At 48.5% G+C, this 21,247-nt stretch overlaps 1 protein-coding gene across 2 annotated transcripts in view; it reads right to left on the reverse strand.

Moving 5' to 3' along the window:
• TRIO (trio Rho guanine nucleotide exchange factor) overlaps positions 1-21,247 on the reverse strand; it is a 353,108-nt gene that overhangs the window by 137,557 nt on the left and 194,304 nt on the right. For both annotated transcript variants that reach the window (XM_042953023.1, XM_042953031.1), the window contains exons 11-12: positions 17,686-17,877; positions 307-476 (exon numbers count right to left, since the gene is read on the reverse strand). In XM_042953023.1, coding sequence (XP_042808957.1) covers positions 307-476; positions 17,686-17,877 — 362 coding nt within the window. The remainder of the gene's footprint in view (positions 1-306; positions 477-17,685; positions 17,878-21,247) is intronic.

Raw genomic sequence — 21,247 nt, forward strand, 5'->3', positions numbered from 1 at the left:
CCGGCTTGTAAGGAAGTTTCAATAATTACTAGGTAGCTGTTAACAGGACATATTAATAAAAGCCGAGTTCTGGGAAAGTTTATTAGTCAATGCCGTGATGAGAAAAATCATTGAGTTTAAAAAAAAAAAAAAAAAAAAAAAACAGTCAAAGAGGGAAAAAAACAAAAAAGAGAAAGAAAGGGAGGTTACTGTCCTCTGTATGCAGACATGTTATTTGCTCCCCACCTAGCAGGACAGGGAATTAAACAGCTCATTGTTCCCTGGCCGGCTCCAGGGGATGCGGGCGGGAGGAGGGGACCGGCCCACCTCAGCTGCTGTATGAGGTCCTCCCCTTCCTTGATCACGTTCACCGTCACTTGCAGGGTCGTCTGCTGCTGCTGGCCAAAGCGCTTGATGAGGTCCTGCACGGCCTCCACCGACTCGGCATACACGTCATCCAGAAGCTCCTTCTGCAGCTCCTCCAGCCACGTCCACAGCTGCGGAAGGACAGGGCGCAGTGAGCCCCCCTCCCCGGAGAGGCCCCCTCCCCGAGTGACCCCGCTGGGAGGCAAGCGAGGCGGCTGGCTCCCAGGGACGGGAAGGGGGCAGGGGCACGGCCCGAACGGCCCCGGCCCCCCCAAAAATCAGCGGGCCACCACCGCCTGGTGAAAACACACAGGCACAGAGCCGGAGGGGACTGTCACAAAAGCGAAGAGAGGAAAGGGAAGGGAAGTCAGTCTTTCCGATCCTTCCTGGGCTCAGTCCGAGAGTCAGAGGAATAGGAGAGACCCCCCCCCCCACCCCCACCAACCAAAACATCTGCTAAGCATAACGCATTCTTCCACACATCCTCTGACTCTTGTTTAGCAGATGGATAGTTTTATTTTATTTTTAGCAAGGGCACTACTACAATCCATTATTAATTATTAAACCACTGCTCAGATGTGGCTGCTCTGCATCGCTCAGAGAAGGAGGAAGCCTATGATGTGGTGGAATAAAGTCATCACCACGCCTGGCGGGAGATTCGGATGAGGCGCGGTGCTCGGTAACCTCGCCCATCCCGGGCCACGGCCAAGCCGGCCGCGTCGCGGTCCTTCAGTGAAAGGAGTGTGCACACCGGGAACACTTCAACACCTCCATCCCACAACCCTCACAACTGCGCCTGGGGACGTGGATGGGTGAAGACAACTTGGAACAACGGTGGCAAGAAGCCCGCTAGGCCTGGTGGGAGCAGAGCATGTCTCCCATTTCTGGGAAGCCCCCCACTGCCTCCTCGGATTCTCCGGAGCGCCAGTCAGTAAACTGAAAAGGATGTTTAATTAGGCCAAGCAGGCCCTGGGGGCTGGGAAGCGGGTTGTGTGAGGAGAAAACGCTTCCTGCTTCCTCGAGGATGTAAGAATTGCCCCTTCCCCCCTGCCCAACCCCTCCCCCCCCCCCCCCCCCCCCCTTATCTTCCAAGCATCCGTCACAGACATCACCTCTTCCCCTGACATTGACCAGCTGTGCCGGCCTCTGTGGCTAACGCGTAGCAAAACCGTGCTTGCCAAAGTAAATGCTGGATCTGGTCTTTTGTTTCTGAGCTTATCTTTTTTGAAAACTGCCCTATGAGGAGGTGTAACTGACATACAATAAACTGCACGAATCTCCAGGATACAATTTCTTAAGTTTTTAACGTATGGACACACCCACGGAGAGACCCCTGTTGTCTACAGCGAACAGCTCCATCACCCCAAGTCCTCCTGTGCCCTCTAACCCTTCTGTCTCGCTCTGCCCTCCTGCCCCAGGCAATCACCCATCTGCTTTCTGTCACTACAGATTAGCTTGCATTTTCTTGAAAAAGTGTGTAAGTATGGACTGACTCTGTTTTTGGTCTGGCTTTCCTTTGACAAAATTATTTTGACATTCATCCATACAGTTGTACGTATCAACAGTCCACACCTTCTACCGTGGACATGTACACCAGCCTGGGTGCGTGGCACAGTTCAGCCACTCAGCTCTTGATGGCACTGGAGCTGTTTCCACTTTTTGGCCACTACACAACTCTTAGGAATGTCTGTGCACAGTCTCTGTGCACCTATGTTTTTCTTTTTTTGAATGATATATACGTGTAGAGTGGCTGGATCCTATGACAGGTGTAGGTTTAAATTTTTAACAAACTGCCAAACTGTGTTTCCCCAGGCTGCACCCTATCATGTTCCTGCCAGCGCTCTATGAAAGTTCCAGTTCCTCCACTGCCTCACCAATTTCTGGTAAGATCAGCCTTTTTCATTTTAGTCATTCCAGATGAGTGCCATCTCATTATGATTTTAATTAGCAATTCCCCACTTACTAATGATGGCAAGACGAGCTAACTTTCTAAGAATTCTTTTGTTGTTAAATGTAGCTTTGGTAGGGGCGCCTGGGTGGCACAGTCGGTTAAGCGTCCGACTTCAGCCAGGTCACGATCTCGCGGTCCGTGAGTTTGAGCCCCGCGTCGGGCTCTGGGCTGATGGCTCGGAGCCTGGAGCCTGTTTCAGATTCTGTGTCTCCCTCTCTCTCTGCCCCTCCCCCGTTCATGCTCTGTCTCTCTCTGTCGCAAAAATAAATAAAAAAAAAAAAACGTTGAAAAAAAAAATTAAAAAAAAAAAAATGTAGCTTTGGTTATAAAGAAAGTATCCAGATGCTTCTGTCAGATCAGTATTTTAAATATGGCAGGTCAGTTAAAAAACATGGGAAGTAAAGGCCAATGACTTTATTTGTCAGTCACACTACCTGGAATCCTAAGATTTAATTTTACTAAAAACATTAAATAAAACATCTGTTACTTTATTTCTTAGTATCTACCCAGGTTGGTTTTTCTTTTTTTGTATGTAAGTTATCAAATTTCATACGATTCCAGAATTTTAATTTAAAGGAGTCTAGAGTTGAGCTAGCTGGTTCAACTCTTGGCTCTTGCAGGTTAAGGAAAAGAAGCCCCCGTGATTAACCCACCCTCAGGACACGGGCAAAAGCAACCGCTGGTGCTAAGCTTGCACTGGAAAAGAGACCTCCAGATCCAGTCCCATGCGCATTGACACGGTACTTCAGCACCAAAAATACCACTCAGTGGTTCACCAAATATGGACCAACGTTCTGCACCATCTGTAAAGGGTCCATAATCACGAACACACTCTTTTGGGTTTGTTGTTGCTCCTGTTTGCTCTCGTCTAAATCCTAAACCCTCATGAACCTGGTTGTTGCATTTATAAACGGGAAGGGTGACGGCATGATGGCCACGAGGAATCTCCCAATTTGCTCCTAAGAAAAACCTTCCACGTTCTAGAGGTCACATTGTACAGCAGCAGCATTATGGATTGAAGAGATACTCTAACAAAGCATTGGCTCTGTGACCTAAGACATCACAGAATCTCTCCAAAACCCAGATCACTAACTAGGGATCCTCAGACCAAGACCGGCCTCAAGGAGCCACGAGGAGGGCAAGGAGACAGGCGGCGTAGGAGAGCGCTAGGTGATCAGCGGGGCTCTGTAAAATGTAACCACCTGAGGTATAACGAGCCACTCAAATGAAGCGAAGAGCCAGGATTCGCTAAACGAAACCAGGGATGTGCCACTTAGGCTGCACTGAGCAAAAACCAAAATTTCACCAAAACATGTTAGCACGTCAAAATATTTAACCAAAAACATACAGAATAGGTTATCTAAAAGGTAGGCTTTTCTAGCTGAAACGGCTTCAGCAGCTTCCTGGTAACCTGCCTCCTACTTGGTCCCCAAACCCTCTCAGCCACAGGTGGCCCTGCAGCCCTCCCACCTTCTGATCCCCGTCTGCCGATAAACACTATGAAAAGGTGGGCCTGTTCAACTACATTTATTCCACTGCAGAGGACAACTGGTAAACAAACAAAACCCCAATTCTTCGGTCCGTTTCTCTCACAATCTCAACTGTCATCTTCCACCTTAATACACATGCCGCCCAGGCGCTGCCCCTACCGCGTCACTGTGTGAGAGAACCAGGAAAAGGAGCGTCACCTGCAGTGCGCCTGTCTGTGAGCCAGCCCCAGGTGATGGGCGGCAGGTGAAGGGGTGAAAACTGGAGACCCGTACGGAATGCAGAGAGAGGCATGCATATCACACGCCGAGTCCTCAGGAACAGTGCTCGCGCACTGGACTGCAGCCTCACTTCTATACGCTGTGAAGAGGAGACGGGAGATCAAAACCAATGCTCGCAACCGGCCTGGGGCACGGTGCATAAGTGTGTTTCTACATAACTCCACGGCGACAGCCTAAGAGATGATTAAAACAAAACACTTCTAAGGTAATATGGAACCACAATTAAGAGCGTGGCTTCTGAAGCTAGATCGCTTGACTCTCTATCCTGCCTTAACATTTCCTAGGCTGTGGCCTCGGGCAAGTTACTTACCCAGGACCACGGCTCTGATTTCTCATCTGTAACACGGGCCTAAGTGCCCAGCTCAGACAGCTGCCGGCAAGATTAAATGAGTGGACACGTGCAGAGTAAAGAAATAAGTAAATGTGAGCCACTATTACTAGTTCTGTTCTTGTAAAAAAACAAAAAAAGTGGCTAGTACTTGGGGTGCCTGGGGTACCTGGGTAGCTCAGTGGGTTGATTGCCCGACTTTTGATTTTGGCTCAGGTCCTGGTCCTGGTCCCAGGGTTGTGGGATCAGGACCCGTGTCAGGCTCTGTGCTGAATGTGGAGCCTGCCTGAGAATCTCTCCCCCTCTGCCCCTCCCCTGTGCGTGCTCTATCTCTCTCTCAAATAAAAATAAGTAGATGAGATGAGATAAATGGGGGTGGGGGGGCCTGGGTGGCTCAGCTGGTTGAGCATCCAGCTCTCAGTTTCGGCTCAAGTTGCGATCTTGTGGCTTTGTGGGTTTGAGCTCCACATCAGGCTCTGTGTTGGCCACGTGGAGCCCGCTTGGGATTCTCTCCTCTCTCGGCCCCTCCCCTCCTAAAATAAATAAATAAACTTTAGAAGGTAATTAAATAAAAGTCTTCCTTTGCTAGATAGTTTTCAGAACGTATCCAGGTTCCTATCTACAGTTCAAAATATGTCACTTAGTCTGGTAGACTTGACACCATCCTGCATTTACATCTTTTTACACCTAAAAATAGTATGAGGAAAAGGGGCTGGAATTAGTCCACCAGAGTCCATAGAAACCACTTCCCCTTGGTTCCAGGGGAAGCGGCATGAGGACTTGTGGGTCAAGCCTTTTCCTTCCCTCCTAAGTTTATTTCCTGCACATCCTGGACCCTTGAACATGCATCCACAGTGGACTGGGCTCACCCTGCCTGGCCAGCTGTGGAACCGGCCAAGGGCCACCCCAAAGAGGAAACCACAGAAATGGATCCTGGGATCAGGCAGTTGAGAGGGGAACAGTAAATGAGGTAGAAGGAGGAAGGTTCTATTTAAATCCATAATGTCAAAATGCTCAAAAATCCTTTGCCACTTTAGAATTTTTTTTCCTGGTACTACAGAAAATATTCTCATTCAGTTTGGAGAAAAAAAGGATTCTCAGATAAAAGTAATTTCTGCTGTCGGTTGGTGATGAACTGATGCATATCACAATGCAGTAAAATTAAGGTAAAGTCTATTTTTAAGCTTTTAAATTAGTACATACGATGCCTAAAATAACCTCTGAATAAAAGAATGAGGAAAGTCTCTAGGATGCCTGTGAAATTTTACCGTACGTTTCCAGGCATGAAAAAAACTGCACTTCGGTGCATGCTGTCATTTATCATAAAGAGATCAACCTCTGCCCACAGCAAGAGGCGCTGCATTCTACCCAGGCACTCAGCGGCATGGACCCCACGTGGAAAGCTGTGGCCCACAGCCAGAGGTGGGCAACACCGCCCCCTAGAGGCCATCCAAGTGGTGGCCACCAGCATTCCAAGGACGGGAACTTGAACCCAGCCCACAACTTGGCTGCGGCCGTGTACAGACCTGGTTCCTGGACCAGGATCCATCCACAGAGAAGGCTGGGCTAGGGAGACATGTGAGGTTCTGGGGGCAGGACCCCCGCGATAAAGATGTGACAGCCCGGGTCCCAGGTCCAGCGGTAGCTGGCTGGGTGCGGCCCAGGTGCACCCCCACTGTGGCCCCCTCCCCTTCAGCTCTGTGCTGGGCAGAGCCTAAAGGAGGAGCTGCAGCCCTGCTGGGAAAATCCCCTTCCTCGCTAATCACACAGGAGACCTCGCAGGCTCCCAGAGGGACTTGTTGGTGTGACGTGTCCCGGGAAAGGCTGACCTTCCAGCCGATTCGGCAGGTGGTAGGATCGGAGGCCCGAGATTTGGGGACTGCTTCAGCTGCAACGTCTCTCAGATGCAAAGTCTGAACACAGCCTACAAGCCCGCTCCATCTGGAGGTGGGGCACAACTCACCAGATGTGGCCCTCTGTCTGAGCGTGGCCTTGGGAAAATCCTTGGAACCCTCTACTCCAGGATTTCTCTATGAAATGAGATCTTCCCTAACTGGCAAAGTCAGTCTGAGAATCAAATGAAGTGGCTACAGACATGTGAACGTGCTCAGTTACTTCAAGCACTTTATAAACAGAAGCTACCACCACTCTTAACTGTTTCCCTACTCTTGTTTACCACGGGGACAACCATCTGGATACCAAGGGGATGGGGAAGCTGTAAGGAAGTGTGGGAAGCACAAAAGATGCACCCTCCCCACCCCCCCCCCCCCCGCCCCCAGCAGAAGCTGCAAATCAGGAGCAGAAGTAGGTAGTTTCAATGGCAACTTACAGATGGGATTTCAGGGGGCACCCACTGTGCATAGCAATCGTGATTCAGTTCTAGGTATAAGCACCAGGGGTCAAAGGGGAACTGTTCCAGCCACGTGCAGCGCATTCTCCAGCCTGAAACGGTGCACACGCCTGCTGCCCTGATTATGGAGGAGTAAGGGTTTGAGGAGTACCACGTTATTCTTGGGTGGGTGATAAAAGATGCCTTAATATGATGAGGTTTATGAAGGAAGCCCATCAGATTACTGGGGGAAGGATGAGGGACAAATCAAAGTCCGTATCAAGAAATACTACCAACGCACGTATGTGTAAGAGAGGGGAAAGAAGGAGAAGCAAGCGGGAGCATGTGAGGCAGCCCCCCGTGAAGAGGGGACGCCTTGTGGGTACCGCAGCACTGGACGGTGGAAGGTACGGATGGGCAATCAAGGACAAGGTGAGGGACAGGTGCTGTGCCTGGGCAGAGGGCCCACAGAGACCAAGGTCAGAGCGCGAACCTCAACCACCCAAATATTTACACACAGTCTACTTCGTGAAAAACAGAGATTTTGAGATGAGGAATTTATTTGTTCTCTTTTCCCAACACTGCCAAAGCATAAAGCACTCTCCTGGAGGTTTCAAAGTGGGAAGAGCTCCTTCCCGCCCCTGCGACATTTTGAGAGCAGCCACTGTCTCCCTGAAACAGCCTGCAGTTAGTCACAGTGTAATTCGTCCTTGGCTCTGCAAATCTCCGGAGACGGCGAGCGTTCGTGCAGTCTGCCGTCCCTTGTCCCAAGGGTAACACTTCATTGCCTGGACTCTACCCGCAGGGCAGGAACAGGAGCTCCTTCCACACCAGCTCACTCCCCTCTGGACACTCCCCTTGCAAAGTGGGGGCTGGGGAGCAAAGGAAACATCACGTGCGATCCAACCAGCAGTGCACAGCAAGATGACTGACCCCCAGTTGTGATTTTTCTCCCGTGCTTTTGCTCATGACAGCCACAGGCGTTACTTCGGGGCACGGCACTTGTGCACCATGTTCATGAACATGTGTAAGGTTGTTGTTTTCACGTGTGCTGTGGCCACACATGTGACCCTTACTTCATAACCTGAGTGTTTCTGATTCAAAAGACTCCTATTAAAACCCATGAATGAAATGTCCATGTTGGATTTTGACCTACTCCTGCTGACATGTTTTGGGATCCTCTGTATGTGACAGACCCTGACCTAGACCTTGATAATAAGCGTGCTTTCCATGCCAATACTTCCACTCACAGATTTTCTGCATGGGGACAGAGACGCTCAAGGGAGACATCGTCCTGCAGCCTCACCGAGGTCATCTACTAACAGGCCCTGCAACGATGGTCTCACTTGCAAGGCTTCCCAGGTAGCCAAGGTGATTTCTGCTGCAGCACCAAGTCTGTCCCTGTTTGGTGGCAATTTTCCCATTTCCAACATAAACAGCTCCCAACACAACAAAGGAGGGTTTTCAGGGTGTCTGAATTCCGAAGAGCATTCCTTCCAGATGTCACATTGGGACATAAAAGTTCTGAATACATTAGTAGGGTCAGTTCAAAGACATGACAACGGCACGGAAGGCTCCCCTACAGAAGGTGATGCCAGGGATGAGACCCACCCATCTGCCAGCCTCAGGTCCCACTGAGGTGACGGGTCTACCACCTCCCTTGGCCACCGCCATCAGCAAGTCTGATCCAACCGTGGGTCTGGACTGCAAATTACTTCCTTACTCACAAACTGGGTACGATGAGTAATACCTCACTATCAGAGCAGCCTGGGAGGATAAGGACAGTGCCGGTCTTGTGATAAGTGACTCCCTCAGTTGACGCTTTTTCCCAGCCATTCAGCAGTCTGATTCCAGTGACTGTACTAACAGACTGCCCATACTTTCCTGTTTCGTCTACAAATTAGATGTTAAATGCCTGGTTTAATGCTCAGTAATTCCACTGCACGCCCTTCATCAAACCAGAAACCGAGTACAGAGTGAAATACAGTTAACATGCTATAACCCATTCATTCACTTCTTTCTCTACTGGCAGTTTATCAACTGCCTTTTCTAGAACTCTGCCTAGGACTGACCGACCTCACCTGTGTGCTGTGTGAACTCTGCTTTCTGCATTGCCAGCCCCCTGGCATGTCCCCCCTTTCTCACCCCTCCTTAAAGATCAACAGACCCAACCATCCGGTTCTCTCACTACCCAAGGGTCTAACTGTCTTGGAATAGAGACTTGAACTCCCTTGGAAGAAATAAATCCTTTCTTATAAAATCTTCACTCATTTTGATCTTTCGCTTCTTCTAAGGCAGTCCAAAGAGCAGTCTCCTTGAGGAGAACAAAAAAGCAAAGTGAAAGTTGATGAAACCTATTTTCTGCTCATATCCATGGGCTTCGCTGGTGCAGGCACAAAGCCCAACCCTTCCTTGATCTCAGGGCTCTCAATTTTGGGCTTCAAAGAAAGGAAAACAAACAACAAAACCAAAGAAGCCTTTTCTTATCTAGAGCTTTCCAGCTTTCCTGACAAAACCCTCACACGTTGCTGCCGATCAAGCTTCCCACCACTTACTCAATAAAAACAATAACCAGTAACAAACAATACATACCAGAAATGCATATGGATGATGTACTTCTCTCAATTAACCAAAGACCTATCACATTTAGTTCATGAAGCTGAGTGCCAAAATAAAAAAATCAAGAACATTAAAAATGCTCTATTAAAAAGTCCAGCAAGTAAACCAGATCACATATACATCCATTTTAAGCTGGTCATTTTAAGACCTATAATATTGGACTGGCTTGACATTCAGCTGAAGGGCCTCTCCTCTCTATTATATTAATTGAGGCTAATCTACAAACAGTGAATTAAAGCAGACATTTGCAACTCTCCATTGAGGGCTGACCCTTCAACAAGAAATTATAAAATTTGGAGTCTGTGCACAGTTACAAATTTTCAATCCCAGCTGTTGTAATACTGAGTTACAAATAAAGATAATGTAGTATGTTATTAATTCATCTAATAATCATTTACTGAGTGGCCACTCAGTAATTTTCTACACTAACATCTCATTTCCATGCTGACATGAAAATTTTCTCTACCTGAAAATATTGGACCTGTATGAAGAAACAGAAAATTCATGAATTTAAACCACTTTTTAACTATCCTATAGAAAAAAAAATAATGTTTTACATAAAACTCTTCTGATAAAAGGGCCTCTTTTAGAGAAGAACATCCCTCTCTCCCCCTGGGCTAACACTAGTATTTTATGCATACTTATTTGGTGGGAAAAAAATCCTTTATTTTGCAGCTTTGGCTGGTAACACAAGAATTTAGTGATTTGTGCAAAGTAACAGATGCCAGTACGAATGAATGGACCCATGAGTAAAGATTCTTTACAAGAGCTGACCCTGTCCTGACAGACTGGGGCTAGAGACACAGCTTATATCCCAGAAAGGCTTCAACCTTTGATCTTAAACAAAAGGGCCAGAGCAAGGTGCTTACTCAGAGCAACGGCACCAGAAGTAGGTTAAACATTTTTTGTTGAGCAAAGATGAGGGAGGAAGAGATCAGATTATAGCTAGGTATTTATACCTTTGCATCTCACATTTCCACCTGCCCCATCCTGTGTGTGTCCAATCAGTTACAGGTGGGGAGATGGGGAGATGGGGAGAGGAGGGAAAAAGGAACATTTACTGGCAGCTGCTCCAAGACGGGCACTATGGTAAGTGTTGACAGAGTTTCACTCAGCTGTCCACATGCCTGAGAGACCCTCGTGTTCCCATCCTGTAGTAGGGGAAGCAGAGGCATTCAAGTCTGGCCCACGTCACTCAAGCAGTTAAAGGGACAGGTTCCACTTTGATATGCTTTGTTAATTAATTTAATAAAGGTTATATTTTTACAGAAAGAAAGCATCAATGACTAGATTCACAGAGACACACACACACACACACACACACACACACCTATGGCAAGACCATCTACTTTTTTAAACGCCAGACACTACAGAGTATAAGAAGACAAAGTGCTAAACCTGTTGGTAGCAACTAAATGCCCCAGACCAAATCGAACGTCCAGTCATGCAAGGACTGTTCTAGGCTCTTTGCTTCCTCTTGCTTTCTTTGGCTTGAGGCCGTTTAATTGCCCATTTGTATCTGCATCAGATTAGTTAAATCAAAGGAATCAAATATTCAAGAGTACAAGGAGAGAGGTCAGCTAAGGTACCGAATACCGAACATAAATTACTGAGAGGTGATCAACTAAACATCCTAAGGTCTTAACCCTCCCCTCTGACAAATATATCGAAGCCATCCTGGCCTTTTGAGAAGTCGCAAAGATCACTCACCCTTGCTGAGGGGAGTGCAAATGAAACAGCCGTTCTGGAAAACAGTTCGGTGGTCTGTTTTAGAACGACAGGAGCTTACCAGAGCACCCAGCAATCGCACTCTCGGCCATTTGGCCCACAGGAATAAAAGCTTCAGTCCATGTGAAAACCTGTGCATGACAGTCCAGTGTCTCCTTCTGAAATTGCCAAAACCTGAAGAGAACCCACTGTCCTTTAATGGGTAGGTGGCTAACAAACTAGGGCATATCCGTACCAGGAAACACTACTCAGGAAGGAAGAGGAAAGAACTACTGATGGATCTCAAGGGAATGACGCCAAGTAAGAAAGTTACACAGCTTATGATCCCCTTACACAACATTTTGAATCACAAATTATATACATGGAGAATAACAGATGAGTGGCTGCCAGGGGTTAGAGACGCAGTTGGGGTTGGGTATGAACAGGAGGTGTATCACCTGGGTGATGGGATGATTCTGTAAGTTCAAAGTGGTTACGTGAATCTGCACAGGATACGACAGCACAGAGCAACCACCCACGAGCACATGCACACGTGCCACACCGGAAGAGGCTTGTGGAGCATAGCAGAGTCGCTTTCCTGCTTGCATAGTGCACGGGGGCTACCCAGGACGTGACACTGGGGGAGGCTGGGAGAAGGGGGTACGGACCTCCTTGTCCATTTCTTTTTTGCCCAACTTCCTGTGAACCTGTAATTATTTCAGATTGAAAGTTAAAAAAGAAAGCTGGGAGTATGTTTAGAGGGATCACATAGATCTTTGGAGGTATATATGTAGGGTGGAAATAGTAATGGAAACAAGCAAATATATCATTTTAGAGAACACAGATGCAGGAGTCATCAGCAAAAACATGGCTGTGAAGGCCAAAACGAAAGGCTTGGAAGCTTGGGCTCAAACTAGAGAACTTAGCACGGGAGGTGTGAGAGATCTGGAGGATGCTGGAGCTCAAGAGGCCAGGCTCGCTCAGAGAGCTGACAGGTCCCCACGTGGAACAGAAACAGGCCCTCTCTGGAAAGTCAGGCCTAAGGAAGGGGCTCTGCACTACAAACCACCGATGACAAGAATTCAGCAGAGGGCAGCTGGTCTACCCAGGGAGCAGCACACACCGTCAATCAATTTTCCTGAATGAGGTTAACCACCAGATGCCCAATTCATTCTCCAGCTCCGCCAGGGAAAGGAGAGAAAGGAAATCTGGGCCCTTTAGGCAGGGCTGACCGAGAAAGCACTGGGTTCGTTTTCAACAATACTCCTGGAGCGAACTAGGTAGGTGAGGGCTGGAGGAGAGGCGGCCTGAGAACTCCATACCCCAAGGAGCTATGCAGCACCCGCTTCCTGGAAACCCTCCCCAACCGGGGTGACCAGAGTGCAGAGTCCCCAAGGGCTCTGTCCCTGCTCCCCAGGGCGAGGGAGCACTAGCCAGAGCATAAAGAAAGAAGCCAGCTTACCCACAGGCATAAAAATGAAGCCAGACGGGTATGCTGGGACGACAAAAAAAAAAAAAAAAAAAAAAATCACCAGGTGGTCAGGAGGCCTTTATTTTTGACTTCTGAGTAAATCCTCTTTTCCCAGGCATTACCCCAAACAAAAACTTGCCCCAGTTCAGCATGTAAGTCTGCAGAAACAGAACCCAAAAGGCTTCTTTACTTAAACCCAGCAAGAATCACAGCCCCATTCAAATGGGAATGGTCTTCCCTGGGAAACCATGGCTGGGAAACCATGGCTTTCAGAAATCAAGTGAACAAAACCAACTCAAGGCCACTGAATCAAATCCAGAAATAAACTCCGGCCAAGAACTCAGTACCACCACCTGGTTGCCTCAAATAACCCACAAATATCAAAGGTAATTATCAATTAACTCAGGACCTAATTTCGAGAATGAAGGACGAATGGATGAAAATAACTATGCTTGTGCTATATTTGGAAATGGAAATATGTCCCTCTATCATTAAATCTCAGAATGGTGTGCTAGAAATAGACATTATTTATTCCACAAGCTGACAGAGGATATGCTAGGTCTGGAAGGCAGGCTCACTAGTGAGATATAAAGGTAAGGGATACATTGTTTTGGTCTTCAAGGAACTTCGCATCCACCGTGAAAAACCAACAAATGACCGACACACACACAATACACACAAAAGCAGACATAGGTCTCTCTGCTGGTCCTTCATCTTTGTCCTGGCACATGACAGCTGGCCCGGGAGGCCCTTGGGGATGAGTGAACAAATGAATCAACAGTGGGAAAAAGCATTCAGGAGGACAGGAAGACAGGCAATACCGGGAGAGTTATAGTCAGAAGCGGTGTGAACAACGTGCCAAAGGAGAGCAGAGAGACTGAGAGGTAGAAGGCAAAGGCAGGAGGAGGAAACTTCACGTTAGGCTCGTCGGCATTCTCTTTAAATACTACTTTAAAAACATTTTAAACAAGAAACCAGGGAGTATCAGTCGTCACGCCTTCTGAAAGGAGGGGTAAAACATCTCATGACTTGCTTTCAGAGGAGGAAAAAAAATGCAGGAAGGGTCCCAGAATGCTTCCAGATCTGGGGTGAAACTCCATCAACCACTTTCTGCATCCGACCTCAAGGTAGAAGATACTTCCTCTTCTCTCTTCCCAGGAATGGGTATTCTGTATTGCATCCTCTGGGATTAAGAGGGCAAGGCGTCCCGAGGTCTCGCTCAGAACCTAAGTGCTCGGTCGGCCACAACGCACAACCCCTGAGTCTCTCCCAGGTGGGGTTCTTAAGAAGAATTCCCGAGCCAGCACTGAGAGACATCACCTTGATCCAGCACCTTCAAGCTTAGTGGTTAATGATGCCACCTTCAATTACGTGCTCATCAGTGAGCCAGAAACGTGCCACAAAAGAGACAGGCCAACAGCTGTGCTCCACGTAAAGCGAGAGATCACCACCACCACACGTCTGGAGTGAGAAGTCCACCTGCACACCAGGAGAGCCTTTGAAAGCTAGCTTCCAAAGAGCTTCATGTATTTGCCTAAATAAAAAAGACAACCTGCCTTTTCTATCTTCCTCCATGTAATTTTAAATTGCAGGGGCGCCTGGGTGGCTCAGTTGGTTGGGTGTCCGACTTCAGCTCAGGTCATGATCTCACAGTTCATGGTTTCGAGCCACGCGTTGGGCTCTGTGCTGACAGCTCAGAACCTGGAGCCTGCTTAGGATTCCGTGTTTCTCGCTCTCTCTGCCCCTCCCCTGTTCACACGCTGTCTCTCTCTCAAAAAGAAATAAACCCTAAAAGAAAAATTTTAATTGTATGATCTGCTTGAGAAAAATTAGACAGCATAAATCTTTTAGCAACCTTTCATTCCTCTGATACGTTAAACTGTTTAGTGACTTTATGCAAACACGTATTTAATTAGCATGACTTCTTTACTTGGCCCTTCTGTCACTTTTAATCTCATTTTAAACTAATTAAATTTGTTCTAAACGAATCTGAATTTTCATTAAACGAATCTGAATTTTCATTAAATACCCAGTTTCACAACACAGTGACAGAAGAAATCATTCCTTCCCAAGAAAACCTACCAAGTACCCCTGTAGATGTTAAGGCCTAGATGCAGCACAGAGAAAGGAGACTGAGGAAAATTCTGGAGCTGGTCAGTAACAAATGAATCTACTATAAAAATGGCCGGGGCTAAAGACGAAGGCCAAGCACATTGCAGGGAAGAATCGAGCAGCGCTCCATGCCTATGTGTGGCCAGCTTCACAGCATCTGAACTCCCGGCTGCCTGGGACCGCTAGGCACTCCCCCAACTGGTCAGCCGGGGCACCCTTCCTCGGCCTCAGGTCACTTTAGGGCACACATTTAAGAAGAACCCAGTCAGGGTACACACGCTAGTTTCTCTGCCACTGTGATAGTTTTCCATATAACAGGAATGAACGCACTGAAAATTCTCCAGTTTTAAAGGGAACCACTTAACCTTTAAAACAGATTTGAGGTCTCCTTGGTCTACCAACTTCATCAATTCTAGAAGTTCCTACAGTGTAATAAGTCAATGAAAACAAAATGTGTTTTCACTTTTAAATAAATTCCCAAGCCTGGTAACAAGACAGATTCTACTGTTTGCTAACTGGAATGTTTTTATTGTAAGATTTTTTCTTAAAAATGCTACTGATGTTATTAAAGCCAGTGAACTGAGACCCAGTCTCTGGGGAACAGCTCTTGCAAAACGCTTTCCTTCTAGTTTCCTTTAGTGTCTGCTTTCTGAAAACTGTAACCAAGCTGAAAAGGTGATGTAAATCATATATACTGCTTCACGAAGTCTTCTCCGTCCTAAAGTCAAGCTAAATCTTTACAAATCCTGCTTGAGAATATTCCTTGGCACGTCACAGAGACAAACAGCAGATTAGGGACACGCAGTGGCAGACCTTCCTCTCTCTCCAGAGGCACAGGCTACCTGAGGCCACGGCGCCCCCTGCGGCTCAAGTGACGAGCTTCACCCCCCAGCCACTGTGCTTCCCTACGAGGAGGCTGCTCGGAGCTACTTGCTGCTGTCTGTCTGTCTGTCTGCCGCACCTGGAAGAGCGAAGGCACAGTCTGCTTTTTCACACACATCACCTTCTCCCTCTCGGCCTGGGTGTCCAAATGCATGAGGTAAAGAGTTGCTGACATCAACATTGAAGGGAAAGAGAGAGAAACACACAACTGTACTGCAACAGGTGGGCATAAAGAAAGTTCCAGAAGGCGCAGGGGAAACAGCTGACCCTGCCTGGAGCAGTGAAAGGAAGCCGTATACCCAAGTTTCAGGGGCGCCCGAGCGTCACAGGTTTGGGGACACTGCTGAGTGTGACGGGCTGCAGGCAAAGTGGAGACCGGACCGTTAGGATGCAGAGAGGTTTCAGGCCAGTGCCCCACGTACATAAGGAATCACTGATGGTTCAAAAGCAAGGCTATGACCCGATCAAATTTCTATTTCTGTGGCAGTGTTGCAGGAGGCTGGAGCGAGAGCGGCCAGAGGCAGGGACACCCACTGGTGGCTACGGCCTGACCGGAGCTGAGGGAAGAACTCACAGCCGGCTGCACCCGTGACCAGAAACCGCTGCGGACAATCGTACCATTGGTAAGTCTCCCCAGAATTACCATGTGTCCTCGGAAAAAAACCAAAAACCTTCTTTTGGGGCACCTGGCTGGCTCAGTCAGATAAATGTCCGACTCTTGGTTTCGGCTCAGGTCCCGATCTCACAACTGGTGAGTTCAAGCCCTGAGTCGGGCTTCACTGTAAGTGAAGAGCCTGCTTGGGATTCTGTCTCCCTTTCTCTGCCCCTCCCGGCTCGCTCTCAGTCTCTCTCTGTCTCTCTCTCTCAAAAATAAACAAGCGTTTAAAAAAAAGCAGTTTCTTCGTAAATACTGTAAAGTCTTTTTTAGTTATGGCATTATTAAGGGCAGGCAGAGAAGCTGGCGGCAGTGGTGTTCTGCTCTGAGAGCCTCCCCAGGCCCACACAGCACCGGCTGCTGCAGAAAGGGCTGCCTGCAAAGCAGAGGACGGCAGAGCCCATCACCGGCCTGGGTGGGCCAAGGTCTCAGGGTCTGTCTCCAGGCTGCCACACAGGCTCACAGAGTTTCAGAGTAAGAGGGAAGTATGGGTTTCTGGGAGCCAAGCCTTTAAGTGATGAACGGCCTGGGCGACAACTAACTGCCCAAGATCCAGAACTGGCGGTGAGGTTCCTTCCCTTTGAGCACAGTTCCCGCTTCCTGGTCTCTGACGCCCCTCCCGCGGTTCTTGGGCAGCCCTACACTTTCCAGATCCTTCTTCCCAGCCTGCGTCTATAAGCTTTCATGTGCTCAACCTCAGATCACCTGGAAGGGCTCCTCATCTCCAATTTACAAAGAGCTGTGAAGTAGAGAGGTTTTTTTTCCCTTCGCAAGAAGATGCAGTAAAAGTTGACATCTTTAGTCAATCTGTAGTCCTACCGAAAACTTTAGGTTATGTCTTTTTTCTCCTAAAAAGCTACACAAGCTTAATTGTAATTTTGTAGGATTTCTGCTAAGAATAACATACACGTACACAAGGTATAGTTAGTACCCACCTATTTTCATGTACCAAATAACATGATCTTTTACAATGACAAGAGCATACCTATGAAGTCAGCACTAGTATCCCGATGGCCATGCTGGGTTTGGCACATTTAAGTTCAATATTACGTAGAATTCACTTTTATCAGGATCTGAGAGTGGTCACACAGTCCGATAAAATCATGTCAACCGTGACACTGGCCACATGACAGCCTTACCCACGGAAAGGAAACCAAGCTGTGACCACAGTCACAGCTAAGATGGACACGCTCTGTCCTCTCTCCAAGTTAAATGCCCCTCTACCAGCTCCAGGCTTCCCTGCTCACCTCCTGCTCCACACCCCTCCCTGGCCAGCCCAGGCCTCACGGGTCCGCTCCCGACAGACACACAGGCTTCCACGCTGGCGAAGACAAGCAAGGAGCCAGCAGCCTAGAGCACAGTCCCCCGTGCAGGCCGAGCCGCTCAGGTCGAAAGCCTTAGTCTCATGGCTCACCACCTCCGGTCCACTTTCTCACATCACAACCAGTCCACACTCTTCCCAAGGGGTTCAAAGGGCCTTTCAGAGCCAGGCTCCGTCGTGCATCCCGATGCCTTACCTCCTTGACATGGCTGTGAAACGAGACCGACATGTCCAGCAGGATCTTCCGCTGCTCGACACGCCGAACAAAATCTTGTATCCGGTCTTCAAGCTGATGGGCAGCCTGATAAATCTCTTCTGGGTCACATTCCCCGGTCTGAGCCAGCTGTTCTGCTGCTTCCAGTAATTTATCCGCGTTGGTATATGTGTTCTGCACAAGAGAAAATCCAGAGGAATAGAAGGTGAATTAGAAAAAACCCAGCTGGCCATCACCCATGGCAACTGAGTCACTTTGGAACACTCCAGATCACTGCTGCAAAGTAAACAGAAAAAATATGAAGGGAAGAGATGAGTTAAGGAGTTCAGTGTACCTCTATCAGCAGCCTTTTCCATTACTGTTCTAGATTGTTAAACTCTGAGCCTTCCGTCTGAAGTGGAGACAGGGTATCTACAGGCGGCTGTGGCTGTCCCATGACTCACAGAGGGCTTTCGGCTTTGTGCTGCAGCACATCCAGAAGATAGCACACAGCACAAATGCCCACTTCACTTTCCCTTCCAGTCTTATGACGGAGTGCAGAGTTCCAGTTTTGTCTTTCAGTATGACATACGGTTTTATAATTCCCCAAGTGCAAGTGGAAAGACTGGGTTCCAAGTACAAGTTGCTGTCTTCTTTAACATGTTTCTACTTACCGGTAATTCTGTGCTTCTCTCTCTTCTGCTTAAGAACACATACTTTTTTAAGAAAAAGGAAATAACCATAATGGCTTATACAAACTAGCTAAAGTTTTAGAGAGCTTAAAGCTATGTGTAAATAGGTACCTAAAATACCCTGAAAATTACTCCATTTTGATCCATGATAAATGAAAAGCTGCAAATGGGTCCCCCAAATAAAGAGGTGTACCAGAGAGGCGCCCCTGCTCATGGAAATGCTGGAGAGAGGGCAGGCCGGCAGGGGCTGGGGGCAGCCAAGAGTGGGAGGGCTTCAGCAACGTGCAAGAACAGAGGGAAGGCCCGTAGAGCAGGCTGAGGTCCCTTTTAGAAACAGGCGGAGTCCTCTGTCCTTCTCGAACATGTCAGTCCTGCAGCTGAGCAGGGGCAGCGTCTCATCAGTGGACAGAGTGTGGGGCAGTGTCCCTGCAGAAAGCCTGCGCCTGGGAAGGATGAGGACGCCCCTGCATGGGCAGCCTCCCACTGGGGGGACATACATCTACTGAAACAACACATTAAGGATAAGGAGGGGCAGTGTCCTTAGTTCAGAAAAGGAAGTTACAGATGTGGAAAAGGAGAAAAGCTGAGCTAGCCCTATAGTACCAGGCTGGAATTAGATGGATGCGTGTGATACATGGTTCTACAGACACATGTGGGAATGTTTGCGTTTGTACACACACACACACACGCACACTCCTCTTTCCCTCCTCCAATGAGAAGGCCCAGGAGCAGCCACGGCCCAACAGCAGTTAAGCATTCCTAGTACCCAGATTTCTACCTGGAATGGCCACTCTCCTCTACAAGGAACCAGGGCTCTTGGAGATATGGCTGACTCGAGGTTGGGATGGGACAAAGCACAAGATGAGCCTGAAATATCTTATTGTATCCAGAAGGAAGGAGATGCTTGAGAACAATGTGGGTAGGTCAGGCCACAGAGGTTAGCTTGAGGGGGCTCCCACTGGCCAAATCAGGGACGATCTGAGAGTAAACAGTGAGACTAACAGAGTATAAGCCACTAATGCAAAGGAAAGCACAAGTCCATACGGACATAAGTAAATAAATAAAACTAGACAAGGAACAGGATATTTATAGAATTTCAAAGGAGCTCCCCACTAAGTGCTTGTTAATTACCGAGGGGGAGAGACTCATCCCACAGTGGAGAAGTCTGGCAGACACCACTTCAACCCAGAAGTCAACGCGAGGACCACAGGTAGCGGGACAAATGAAAACCGGGTGTCGCCCAATGGGACAGCACAAGGGCACGGCAGCATGTCTAGGACACGCCCAGCCGAAGACATATAACTGGAGTCTTATCACGAGGAAGCATCAGACAAACCCAAAGGGAGGAGCATTCTCCAAAATAATGGGCCTGAAATCCTCCAAAGGTCAGAAAAGTTTAGGCACGATCAAGGAGGTGCTACCAACGCAAGGACCTTGGAAATGTGACCACTCGATGCCACCGGTGACTGTGCACCGGTCCTTCAGCCGTAAGGACATGCCGGGGGCTGAGGGTTAGGAGGTAGGCACGTCGCAGTGCCAGCCTCCTGATTCTGACAGTGATAAGTGGGTGCACAGAACAGCATCCCTCCTTGGTGGGAAAAGGACGCTAAAGTCAGCAGTTCAAGGGAGAGTTACGTTCTCTGTGCTATCTGTCCAATGTTCCTGCAAGTTGAAAAAACATCGAAGGCAACTATAAATACAGCATGGTAAGTATGAGATGGTCTCAGTAAGGAGGACGCTGACGCACAGAAACAGAGGGAGGGGTTCCCCTGGCATCAGGGTTGGGGTGCAACGCCCCACCCCACGCAGGCCACAAGCAGCATCTACGGGGAATTTAACCTTGACAATAAAAGCTAACTGAAAGCAGTCTGTTCTGTTGTCATCAGCACAGGCTGAACACCCAGCTCTCCCAGCTCCACACGAGCCACCGTCCTGAGCCCTTGCTGCACCTCGGGTGTGAGCCTGACCACAGCCCCTGCCGCAGGTGAGGAAATGAGGCCCACAGGGCAGTCACGAGGCCCAGAGGACAAGGTTGGCGGGCGTGGGAGCAGGAGTCGGCCCGGTCTGAAGGTGCGGACTGTGCCCACGACCCCCCACGGACTGTTCGGCTCGCGGGAGCCCCCCAGCAGGGCTTCAGGCAGCACGGTGTGCGTGCTGCTGCAAGGCAAGGTTCACCACTGCCTCTGCCCATCAACGTCAACCGGAACCACCATCTTCGGGGGACTTCTCTTTTTGGTATTCTTCACTATCAACACAGGATCTTTCAGAGTTCTCTTTAGAAATGAGCAAAGAGATGTCAAAGGATCCCTTAAAATATACTAATTATGACCAGAATTGGAAAATGCACATACATACATTTTGCATATTTTTTGGAAACAATTATCTGAAGTAATTCGAAAGCACAGTCAGTTCCCTGTCTGAATGCAGAACTTACCAGCGCATGAAAGGGCTGTCTGTACATTCAACAAAACATATTTGGAAGCTCGGTTATAACAATCCCTGCACAGAGAAACAGTGACACAGCCCACTTCAAAAGAGCTTTGGAAAGCAGAAGCGTGACTCTGGACCTCCGCATGGCTGAGGCCCAGTCCAGCAGCCTGCCAGGGAGGACCGTGACAAGAAGCCCTCCACACGCAGACATCTCGCTGATCGGGGCCTCCGGGTGCCGGGATGGAAGGACTCACGGCAGAGGCCAGAGCTCCAACACCAGTCACGTCACAGACTCGGTGCCCCTGAGCCACAGGCTGCAGACATTACTGCTTTACGGATGGATGAGGGGGCATAATGTCCTGATGAGGATGCTATTAACAACAATAAAAAGTAAGGGCAGAAACTCTTGGAGGCAAGAGGAGCCTAAGCAGACAGGACAGCCA

Source organism: Panthera leo, chromosome A1, assembly GCF_018350215.1.
Source record: "Panthera leo isolate Ple1 chromosome A1, P.leo_Ple1_pat1.1, whole genome shotgun sequence".
Lineage (NCBI taxonomy): Eukaryota > Metazoa > Chordata > Mammalia > Carnivora > Felidae > Panthera > Panthera leo.